Genomic DNA, 12,324 nt, shown 5'->3' with positions numbered 1-12,324 from the left:
TTGAATTTTTTTAAATTCCCAAATCATATGATAAACCCGTTACACAATGTATGTTTACTCGCCGAGCATATTGAGCATACTTACATTGCCGATTCCCCGTCTTGGAACCGAAGATTCGAAATGATGCGCCCGCGCGAATTTTTTTATGCTGCCTTTTCAGCTTGCAACTGCGCGCCCTTTGGCCTTTGGCTTGAGCCCTCGCTCCCACCTCCTCCCCCTCCCTCTCCTACCCGCCGCACTGTATGCTTATTTTGCAAAGAAGAGAAAAAAAGAGAGAAAAAGCCGGAACACGTTCTCGCCGGTTTGTCTCTCGAATCTCGATTCGTTTTGTCCTGTCATGCTTCGTTCTGTTTATATCGTCGCGCTCGACGCGGTACGACCATAACCTCACGCGGATCGCTCGTGTCGCCGCTGGTCGCCGCGCGAGCTCGCGTACCTGACTCGATTTGCGACCCGAGAAAAGGATATACTTGCCGGCGATTGCTCGACAAAACTCGATCGCGTCGTCCGCGTGAGTCTCATCGTCGTCGTCGTCGGGTGCGCCTCGGAGGGCCGAGGGCTCGGTCGTCGCGGAAGTATGCCCGGACGAGAGTCGAGGGCGAGCTGCATTAGCCGGAACGTAGGTTAAAGCGTTCCGTCGCAGGTGGACTCTTGGAGGAAGAATAACCGCGGTCGACGCCGACTCGGTTGCGCGATGGACGTGGAGAAGATCGCGATGTTCGCCGGCGTCGGCTTCGCCATCGCCGTCGGCCTCTTCGTCCTGTGGGGCCCGTCGCCCAAGCCCAGGAAAAAAGGTGACGGCCCCGAGGGGGATTACATTTGTCGAACGCGTTTTTTGTCCTTCGTTGTTTTTTCTTTCTATTTTTGTAATAGAAACTAACGTGTGGAGAGAGCAATGTAGTTACGCGTTGTCTCTCTACGGCGATCATGCGTTCTTTGTTGTAAAGGACAGTCCTTTATTTCAGGTAGCTGTACTTAGATTTATTTATTTTTTCAAAACCCAATTTTGTCCTTTATTTTAACAAGTAAATATATATGTAATTTACCTTTTGTCCTTTGTTGATTCTATTTTTTTTATTTTTTTTTTAGTAAAATTATTCAGATTCTGTTTTCATTTTTTATTATTTCAAACCTATTTCAGATTTAAACCAAGGACTTGTTCCACTAAAGTCGAATCAGTTTCAAACTATCAGTTTCACTATCAAAACTGTACAGTACCTTATTTTGGTATATTACGCAAGAAAATTTTATAATGTGCAGACTAACAGTCGTAAACTGGTTTAGAAACACGTAGAAACGAAGTCTTAAAATTTTCAAGTTCTTTTATTCTCTCTAAGAAGATATGGTCATTGTAGTTATATCTCGATAAAATGTAAATGTTTTACCACACTGAATATAAATTGTATTCATATAAATTATATAAATAATTATAAATAGTAAACTATATAAATTATAAAAAGTAATTATATAATGAATTAGTTAATTCCTTTGGAGATTTCATTTTAATTATCCTGTCACAGGTTTATTATTAAAGGCAGAATTACTGTGTTTTTTGTTTTTACATTCGATTATTTTATATATTTTTATCTCTTAATTATTTTATCTTAAGAAAAATATGAACCAAATTCCAATGTTTAATTGTGACTTTTACTGCCTGCTTCTAGGTCAAGTTGTTGGGATTAACAATTTGGGATACACATGTTTCTTGAATTCCCTTTTGCAAGCGCTAGCTGCTTGCCCCTGGTTCATCTTCTGGCTTCAGAGACAGCAAGAGAAGAAGGATAGAAATTTTGCCGAAACGCTGCATTCTGTTCTCAAAAGTATGGCCTTGATCTGACGTTCAGTATTTTAATTCTAGATTAAAAATGGCAACATATAGTCTCTAAATGTTAAGTTTATTTCTCCTAGATTTTGTTTTTTTTGTCGTTTAATAACCTCAAGATATTCAAGTATTTTTTATATTAAATTAAAAATTTTTTATTTTTGTATTTATTTTTGTACTGTTACATTCTACTGACTTATGTACATGTATCTGACAGAAATTAATGGTTTTGCGGATGATCTGTACGGCAATGTGACACCCGTCGAAATCATCTCTTCCGTCGGTTCCTTGTGGAATTTTGGACCTGGTCACCAAGATGCTCACGAGCTATTCCACGTGGTTCTCAGCGCGTTAGATGCTGAGATACAACCTGCTAATAGGGTACGCAACATTCCGCATTATTGCGTGCAACAAAAATTCTTGACAAAACGTTGCAAAAAAATTTTCTTCCAGATTTTTATGGCTTGATTGAAAAGTATTTATTCGTGATTTCAGAAAGGTTGTTTGTCTGACGCACTGCCACCAAGCCCGATTAACAAACCAGACGTAAGAGGAACGGGCGATACTCTGAATCTCAGAAGCGCCTCTTGCAATGACATCGCGTCAGTGGAGAATAATTCCGATAATCCGAAGGGCTTCGACAAGAACTGCAACAATCAAGTGATGACCTCGACCTTGTCCGTATCTAGCGTGTCTCCGAGCACGTGCAAGCCCGGTATGATCCTCGCTAGATCCTCAGAACTGCTATCGCGAAGCATTCAAAGCAACGGCGACTGCACGAGCCTCTTCAGATCATGGAAATCTCTCTGCGCTATGCCATTCATTAACATTCCTTCGGTGTCAGTGGAGACGCATCCGTTCTCAGGTCTTATCACTAGCCAAGTTCAGTGTAGCAACTGTTTCTGGAAGGTATTGTCGCGAAAACGAGACAGAACTAAATTTTCTTGTTATCAATTCCTTTATGCACAAATCCTATCTTCAAATATTAATTGTTAAGTCAATCATTTGCATGTTTCTTTTAAATCGATCGAAATGCTTATCAAAAGTGGTATTTTTTTTTGGTTCTGTTAAAGTAATTTATAGTTTTAATAATCTTAAATTTTATTCTTAATGTTAAATCCTATCCTTAATAGTGCTGAATTTTAATCCTATTTCTTTTTTTTTTTGCAGTCTTCAGTGCGTTACGATAAGCTGGAGACTTTATCGTTACCATTACCGCCGTTCACCTCGTCGTTCGTGTCGCAGCATCACACTTTGGAGCGGCTGTTGTCGCGTTTTGTAGACAGCGAAATTGTGCGCGACGTGCATTGCGAAGGATGCTCGTCACGTTGCACCGCCATCAAAACACTTACCCTCGGCAAACTGCCCAAGTGTTTATGCTTACACATTCCGAGGACCACGTGGAGCTCCTCGGGCGTGCCAATTAAAAGGGACGATCAGATCACTTTCCCGGAATTTCTGGTGCTCGATCCCTACACTTATACGGAGACAAAAAAGAGAAGCGCGCAGGTGATTTATAATAAACATTTAATAAAACTTAAGTAAGGAATTCCAGAGTTGGGAACGTTATTCTAAAAAAACTAATGCGTTACTGTCACCATTATTTTTGGTAAAAAGGTTCTCGTTACTCCTTATTGATTTTAAAAAGTAATGCTTTATCGAAGTAATGATTCGTTCCTTCTTTTTGTTACTTTTTTTAATACTACAATAAGCTCAATTAGATTATATTATTTGCTATAATGATTATTAAATGTAATAAATTTAAAAACTTGAAATTCTCTAAATTAGTTTGTATATAGAGTAAATTTTTCTTTATATTATTTATATTCATAGAAAGTTAAGTTTATTTTTTTGTTCTTAAACATTAATGTTATTATTAAAAGTGCATTCCAAAATTTACTATTAGTATTGAAAATCTGTAACATATAGGTACATATATGTAATGTGAATTATAGATTTTCAATACTGGTAATGATTGTTGAAATATAGCCTATAAAATATAGAATACTATAAATTATACAAAATATTTTCATTTCAAAGTAAATTAAAAATATATTATAAAATAAACAAGAGTATAAAAATGTAATGTGATAAAATAATGGTAAAAGTAACGGTAGTACTATTACTATTAATAGAAGAAAGTAACAAAAACGGCGTTCTAAGTATAACGCGTTACTTCCCAACCCTGAGAAATTTCAGGAATAATTTACAATCCTATAACTATCAGTCTAAATGTATGATTGGCTAGGCAATTCACTTAATTTAATCTGAAATCTTTACAGGGTGACGCGGCGTTTCCTGGTAATAGTTTCATGACGATACAGGGTAAGCACAAGTACCGGTTGTGCGCGGTAATCGAGCACCGCGGCCCGGTGGACTCCGGCCACTTCGTTTGCTTCAGACGCGGAAACAAAGCGGATCAATGGCTGTACACATCCGACGTCATTGTCGAGAGCGTGTCGTTGACGCAGGTGCTGCTTGCCAGTCCGTACCTGCTCTTCTACGAGCGCGTCAACAGCGTCTATCCTAGCTAGGAACAAATTTGCGAAGGTGATAGGCAATCTATAGGAATTACTAAATAACGCGTCGATTGATAACCGGACCGCTCTTTTTAGCCATGCTTTCTCTCTTATGCTTTCGACATTTCGAAGCAGAGCGATTACGTATGCAGCAATCGGAAATCGTACTGAAGAATAGAATTTCAATTATAAGCAAGCGTAGAAAACACAGCTAGAAAGAACGATGCGAAAAAACAAGAGACTGTCGAATTTTCCATAATGAATATCGTTCGATGTTGCGCGATAATACTTTGTTATAATATACGACTATGAAGCGTGTGTCTCTAGGTGATATTTTATAGCAGCAGCGAAATATATCGAGTATATATGTATATGTATAATCTAAAATTCAGAAATATTTAATTCGCGACGGATGCGTTAATAATTGCCACTATTAAACGCTGACAAATCTGCCGGACGTTAGTTTCGGGAAAATTTCTTGCTTCTATAACACATAGCGATAGTAGATTTCTATCAGGGGAGATTGTCAATTCTTATTATTTGATCAGTTTGTCATTATATCTTTATTTTAACAAGGACTAAGATTGTGCCAATATTCGTCGAATTAAATTTATTGAAGCGAGATAAGCGCGAGATGATCTTGTATTTTTTATTACATTTATATTTGGGCCCTCTTAGAGCCCTCGTGTATAGTGCAATTGTTAAAAACATTACTATTGTCGAAGACTGCAAATTTGTTAATTTGTATATAATCGAAGAATCTTTTTTTCCTTTCTCTGGTTAGCATAAAAGAATATGCAAATCACCAGAATAAATTTACTTTAAGGATATTAGATAAGTAAACATGTAATTTAAAGTCTTATAAAAACATATTAAAATGGAATAAAATTTGAAAAGCAATATTTGAGATTTATTAAATTTACCTTATTTAGATATACTTTATTGAAAACCTTAGTGACTTTCCTCAGCTTAATTTTAATTAAAAATATTTAATAGATTCTATTGAAACGTCATTTTAGTAGTAGATCACTAGATTAAAGTCGGATTTTTTAAATTGCACATATATTTTATTAACTTAAAGTTTATTAAGTCAAAGAATTTAATATATTAAACAAGTTTACATTAAATATTTTTCTTAAAAATAAATGATAATAAATATGTATGGACATATTTTGCATTTAATTATATATAATTATATATAATTATATATTAAAGATAGACAAATGTCTGCGAATGCAATTAGATCAGAAGCAGAACGATGCAGTCTGTACAGATAAAAGTACGAATAAACTTACAGATGAATACTATATACCTATGATTACGAGTTTACATTTTAACAGTTTTATCAGTTTTTACGCGCCGCTGTACACTATTGTCGGAGATTTGTTAGGGTATGAGGTGAAAAATAAAAGAGAAAGAAAAATGTACGAAATTGTCAATCCTATCGTCACGCACAAAACAATGGTAAGAACGCTAAGATTGCGCATAAATTAACGAGATTGCGCTTTTCGTCTTTTCTACATGAAGACAACTCGACCTTGCCTGGTGTACCTGTAGAATATGCAAGTCGTGTAGAAATATAAGATGATAACTGAGACGATATTACAACAAATATTATCATATTATTATTACATGTTACTGAGCAATATCTCCAAATATGTGTCTCTGTCGTACACTTTTACCGAGATTTCGCTTTTCATCCTGCTTCTTGCGATCATAAAGATTCTACACACAATAACAGCAGTTCATGTAAAATATTGTTAAATGTATTTTAAAATTTTATTATTGAAGAGAATATATATTTAACATAAAAAATTATAATCTTTCTTCTTTTTAACATTACATTACAAGAAAGTTTTTACTACGGATAAACAAGAATAGATTGGAATAATTATTAGCGTAGGTTTGATAGGGAAGAAATTACCAAATAATATCTGAAAACGGACATTACAGTTTTAGAATATTGAGCAATATGTAATAGAAAATGATGCACCTTAATTGAATTGTACACAACTTATTTTATTGATATGTATAGATATAATGTATAATGTATAATTTATATACATACTTAGAACATATATTACTGTTACATGTATTACATATATATATTATTAATATATGTTCTAAGGTACATACGTAACGTAATACATATTTATGAAACATCTATTTATTAAACACCTGTTTATGAAAAAAGACATATAATTTGCATTTAACATTTAACTGGTCTTATAATATAAGACAGATAAAATCAGTTTTTATATTTTTTAAAAACGTTTATTTTTTGAACAGAGCATTTACTGACTTTGTTTAAATATAAAATCTTCGAAGAAAGACGCGACAGTAATACAGAAGTAATACAGAAGTAACGCGTAATATATCGAATTACATTTTGTAAAATCTTATAATTTGTGAAATTAATTTGTGAAATATAATAAACTTAAAAGGCGCACAATAAAATACTACATTGATGTCCCATTAAATTTAATAAATAATACCGATAATGACGATATTTATATCACGAATATAATCCGCACGTTCGTATTTTAAACGCAATTATTTCGAAAATTGACAATAACATATATATTGAAGTGCTATTCTATTAAAACGGCATCTTATTCTTATAAAGATGACATCGCGTATCGTTATATTTTCAGATAATCACGAGGGCGAGACTATGCGATGCATTTGTTACAAGCTTTGTTAGCAGAAAGGCGAGCTGCGATAGATTGCAAGAATCAATAATGTTGCAGAATTTCGGCAAAAGCGTTAATAAGATTTGCCGGCAGAGAATAGGTATATGACGAACATAAAGTAATAGATCTACAATATTTTTTAACAGCAGATTTAAAAAATCGAGCGAATATATTGTGCCGTGATATTATTTAAATTGTATACCAAACTACCGTTACTATAATTATCTATAGCGTCCGCTAAAAAATATGCCAATATTCTCGGTAGTATAAATATGTTAATGCTTTAAAGTTTGACGATCGATATCCCCGACATTCACGTGTCAAAGAAATTTGGCAACATTATTTTCTGAAGTTCAACTTTATTTTAATAGTGTAATTTGTTTTTATTAACAATTATTGTAATTCGACCACGGCAATGATTTCACGTTTCGTTTTTTGATACTTTGCGACTCTTCGTGGGCTGTATTCACTGTATTCACCACATGGCTTTGTAACCAAGATGAATAAAACACTCGATTTTATGCAGATTTTCATTGATTCCCGCTTTGAGATCGTGAAATATTTTAATTTTTTAAAGATACTGATGGTGACTCGAAGATGAATTGAAACGTTTGTAAATTTTGTAAATTTTGTAATTTAGTTGCCACTATTATCATAAAAAGATAACTTTGCGCCTCACTAACTATACGCTCTTATTTGCACGTTACATTTTAAATATCGTGTATCCTTTCTAGATTTTATTTTAAAATAAGTTAATATTCTCGAAAGTTTGTTAGCAACCTTATCAAAGATTTCGAAGAAATATAAAGAGACGCTGCGCAGCGCAACGGACGCGCGTTATCGTCAACATCAAAATTTCGATTAACACGCACCGCAAATCAGGATAATACCACAACGAAGCTTTGCACGTTTTATCGAAGGATGATCGCAAAAAGTGGTACACGCACGTCCAAAACGGAATAATATTTTTACGAGCATGGCCTGGGAGAAGTCCTGTCCAAATATTTAGACTTGCTTCGGCCAGATAATTCGAAGAGTCCTTTATCGAGCGAGACGGTGGTGAATTTTCAAGGATTTTTTTCTACCTCTCGCGCGCACACGGATTTTATTTTTTCTCTTACAACAAAGGATATTTTGTTTGGACGCGCCGCCGCGCCGGGGATTCTAACTTTCACCGTCGAAACTTCCGAAATAGGGGATGACGCCGAATGTAAAGACATTCTTCGCGGCGTTGCCGCATGACGTTTTTATGCAGAACTCATGTAATATACGGGCGTTGTAGAAACACTTATGGCGCGGTATACAAATGCAAATATATGGGATTGTTGCGCGGCGCGCGACATAATCGCGATTAATTGTGGGAGATCTAACGAGGAAGTTAATTCAAGAGCGAGTTAATTCGCGATTTCAATTAGCCGTCGGTTATTGAAGCGGAGCAGATTTATTGACTCACATTTAAATATTGACATTATTGATGCGCTTATCGCAAAAATATCTAATTATCGAAATTTAATTTTTTATTTGAAAACATTAATGATTTTATAAGTTAATAACGCTTTAAGTTTAAAAATCGAATTTCGACAGTTAGGTTACTTTTGCTGTAGGCGTCTCAATTTTTCATACAATGACAAAGAAATCGCTTTTAAACTATGTCTCGTTTATTTATGATTACTTTTAATATCAGTATAATATTACAAAATATCAATAAATAAAAGTAAGATAAGAGAAATGGTATTAATTGGTATTAATGATAATCACGACCAACCGATCTTTCTTTACAACAGATTTGCCATAAGTAATTAATAAATAACATATCACAGTATTCGTTATATGTATAATTTATTTTAATTGAGTAAAATCGATGCATATTTTCGCAATCGCACGTGCAATGTACCATGCCTGAGCGCGCGAATTTCAGACGCCGTAATAGGATAACTTTAATCGTTTATGATGGGAAAAGTATTATAGCCTCGACATTTTTGTATAAGAGTTTTCGACTTAGAATGCTCTTTAAAATCTGCCAGTGAAAGGACATACGATCTTTCTGGGACACCCTGTATATATATAATATAGATATATATATGTATAAAGAGAGAGAAAATAACGCTCTGAAAATATCATGTGTCATTAATACCTAGGAACGAATGAACCTCTGACAAATCGGAAGGCGAATTCATTTGAGGGCCCGTGGCAAAAGTTGCACGACTCGATCGGATAGGAGAGACCAGGGACAAAAGTACTCTGTTAATTTTGTCCCTGATCACCCTTATGCCACCGATCCGCGCGCGATTCTGCATTCGCGCGTGACACTGATATACGCGGCAAAACATGAAAATTGTTTTAGGAAACGTTACGGGATTATATTCGTCCCAGTATCAAAACGCAAGCTGGATATACTATACTATCTGTATAAATCTCGTGTCTTCCTGAAATGGACATTGGAATTGCATGGAATTAAATTTAGCGCAACATCTTAAAATTTTATCAAGACGAGACGATTTTAAAGCAGCAGTTATTTGAAGCCATCAAAGTTGAATTTTGTCATCAAAGATCGCAAACATTAACGATTGCCGCTCGTTAACGAGCGACAATTTTAAATTGATTTTTATTTTCAATGTTGTAATTTCGATGAAATGCTTGGAGTATTACATATTTCTGATTATCCGATATTTTGAGGAAGACATTAAGAACAATTAAGAAGTAATACTTCATGGTTTTTATGCCATATTATTAAAAAAAATTGAAACTTAACGATTGATGATTTGATGTAAAATTATATACACTTAAAATTCATTAAAATAAAATCTTCGTGAAAACGTAAAATGACTACAAAGGTAAGAGATAAGGACTGTATCGATAAAAATACAATATTTCACGAAAAAAATTGAAGTATGCATCGTTTATGTGGAGAAGTATCCCTAAATTACATTTCAATATATTTTAAGACAAAGATAACAATATTCTTGGAAAAATAAGTAGATGTTTATTAATCAAAAGTTTAAATATGTTTAATAGTTGGCCCGTTAAAAAATTTTATATGAACAGTATTATATTCCTCGTGTTTCTAGATTTCTCCGAATGATGAATTCGACGTCGTTGCGCGCGTCGCGATGCGTAACTGACCGCGCCGATAAGGATGAACCTCGAACGGTGGGTGGGAAGGTTAGCTCAGTAGAAAAAGGGGCGATTTTCCTGCACTCATTAGCAACAAGCGTTACCGAACGCCAACCGAACGCCAAAGTCAAATCTTGCGAGTCTAAGCGACAGATCGAGCGCGTAAGAGTGCGTTGTCGAGCCATTCGCGACTCAGGGCCACAGCCCCAAGGCATTGTCGCGAATCCGTAATAAGTGACCCAAGGCATAGTTATACGTAATTATGTGGATTTAACCCAAATTGTAGCTTTCATAATATCATAAAAAATTTTAATTAAAAAATAATTTCACTTTAACAGTATAAAAAATTTGTTAAAAGATTTGGCATTGCTAGACGGAATAATAAGGAAAATTTAACAAAGTAAGTACTATTGTAAATCTTAATTAAACAATGTTTTACAAATCTTATAATAATTAAACTTTATTTTTATTTAATGTAACATTTGGATTAAATTTTATTTTTTTATTCTGTCTAACAATGCCAAGTTTTTTAACATAAAAATTTTTTTTATTTAAATAAAATTTTTTTATACTGCTATAGTAATATTATTTTTTAATTAATTTTAAGATACATTATTATGAAAGCTACTACTTGAGTTAAATATACATAATTATGTATAACATAACTTGTATGGGACTTGGCACCAGTTATTGATTTTGACCAGTTGTTGATTAATTTTGGATACACAATGGGTGCGCGCTGATTGCGCGAAAATTGACCGAGTCGGGAATGTTTCTGTACCAGTATGGTCAATCTTTTAGACAACTGTCTCGCGTGCCGGATGTAGTATCAAAATGTGCTAGACGTACAGAAGAATAAGCTGAGAGTGCTGAGACGACACTGCAACGAATATCATCGCTTATACTACGACCAACTTTTGCATGTAAGTGTCTTTTACTCCGTCATATGCCTTTGCCAGATTTCGCTTCTGATCCTATAATAGTCCAAGAACTGGCTACACGGATTTCAAAATTATTCGGTACAAGGCCAGTTCCTACCTAAAATGTTTGATTAGTATCGCCATTAACGAAAACGCTCGTGAAAGCGCACTTCTGTCGCGCCGCACCTGCGAAGACGAAAAAGTAAACGGGTCGGACAAACATTTAAATTTTCATAGCTTATTAGAAGTATTAGTACAAGGCTGAAACTTTGTAGAATGTTAATGTCTAATGTCCCGAACAACGTATCAACTATACGTAATGTCAGAAACCTAAGTGGAGGACAAAGCACCGGCAGAAAGGGTTATTAAAGTTGCGCAAAGTTGGAAATTTAAAGTACTTGGTACTAGTCTTAAATAAAGGACTGCATTGTTTTTATTTTTTAATTGAGTACTAGTTTTAAAAATAAATATTAATTATTTATCTAAATCGACATAGAATCGATGTCTATAGACGCCGAATCGACGTGTCTATGGACCAATCTGTTCTGCCTGGAATAGTAGTGTTCAACCGCGGTCAATGCACCAAGCCGGCGTTTTTTGCAGGGCACTTTAATGCTCAGTTCACTGGCTCCGTCGTGCGCGTTCATCCATGTACACACATGGGGCCGTGCGCCGCTGGGTACGTGCGCGAATTACACCGCAAAATACCGGATGTCCGTAAGGTACGCTTTTTGCACGCGATGAGAAAACTCCCGAGATCTCGCGCGGATCGTTTCATCTCCGCCATCGTTACATTATCGGCTGTCGCGACTTTAGCAAATTCCCAAAAATTAATAAGATATAGCTTGTGGTGATTGTGAGATCCTTCAAAAAAGTATATAAAGTAGTTTTGCAAATATGTATATAAATATAATATATAAAAAATATATTAATAAATAATATGTATTAATAGACAATAAATAATATTATAAAATAATTAATAAATTATTAAATTATATCAATATATATAATATAAATAATATATATAATATAATAAATTATTATATTAATAGAATTAATAATTGAGATAGATTGCTAAATTTGTACCTATTGTAACCCGAAAAGTTTTCTTTCATTTGCAGAGGAAAATCGTATTGCATAAATATGTTTTCTATATATATATAAATATTTATTCTATCGTAAAAAAGTTACATTTTTGCAACTTTATTTTTACTTTCTTATGTCACGATACAGAAAATTATATTAAATAAAAAATA

The 12,324-nt window shown here is 34.4% G+C and overlaps 1 protein-coding gene across 1 annotated transcript; it reads left to right on the top strand.

Annotated features, from left to right (window-relative positions):
- The first annotated feature begins 354 nt into the window (after positions 1-354).
- Positions 355-5,241, top strand: LOC105454584 (ubiquitin carboxyl-terminal hydrolase 30). Its single transcript, XM_011697274.1, has 6 exons — positions 355-794; positions 1,665-1,820; positions 2,040-2,203; positions 2,318-2,731; positions 2,993-3,331; positions 4,105-5,241. The coding sequence occupies exons 1-6, from the start codon at positions 695-697 to the stop codon at positions 4,354-4,356; spliced, it is 1,425 nt and encodes a 474-aa protein (XP_011695576.1). The 5' UTR covers positions 355-694; the 3' UTR covers positions 4,357-5,241.
- The last annotated feature ends 7,083 nt before the right edge of the window (positions 5,242-12,324 follow it).

Source organism: Wasmannia auropunctata, unplaced genomic scaffold (assembly GCF_000956235.1).
Source record: "Wasmannia auropunctata unplaced genomic scaffold, wasmannia.A_1.0 LD335981.1, whole genome shotgun sequence".
Lineage (NCBI taxonomy): Eukaryota > Metazoa > Arthropoda > Insecta > Hymenoptera > Formicidae > Wasmannia > Wasmannia auropunctata.
The sequence above is the reverse complement of the archived record's forward strand: the minus strand, read 5'-3'. Positions and strand labels throughout refer to the sequence as shown.

Excerpts from the sequence above, each read along its gene's own strand:
- LOC105454584 (XM_011697274.1), top strand. The coding sequence starts at position 695 with ATGGACGTGGAGAAGATCGCGATGTTCGCCGGCGTCGGCTTCGCCATC. Across the intron at positions 1,821-2,039 it reads GCTGCATTCTGTTCTCAAAA|AAATTAATGGTTTTGCGGAT; the intron begins GTATGGCCTTGA and ends TGTATCTGACAG. Across the intron at positions 2,732-2,992 it reads GTAGCAACTGTTTCTGGAAG|TCTTCAGTGCGTTACGATAA; the intron begins GTATTGTCGCGA and ends TTTTTTTTGCAG.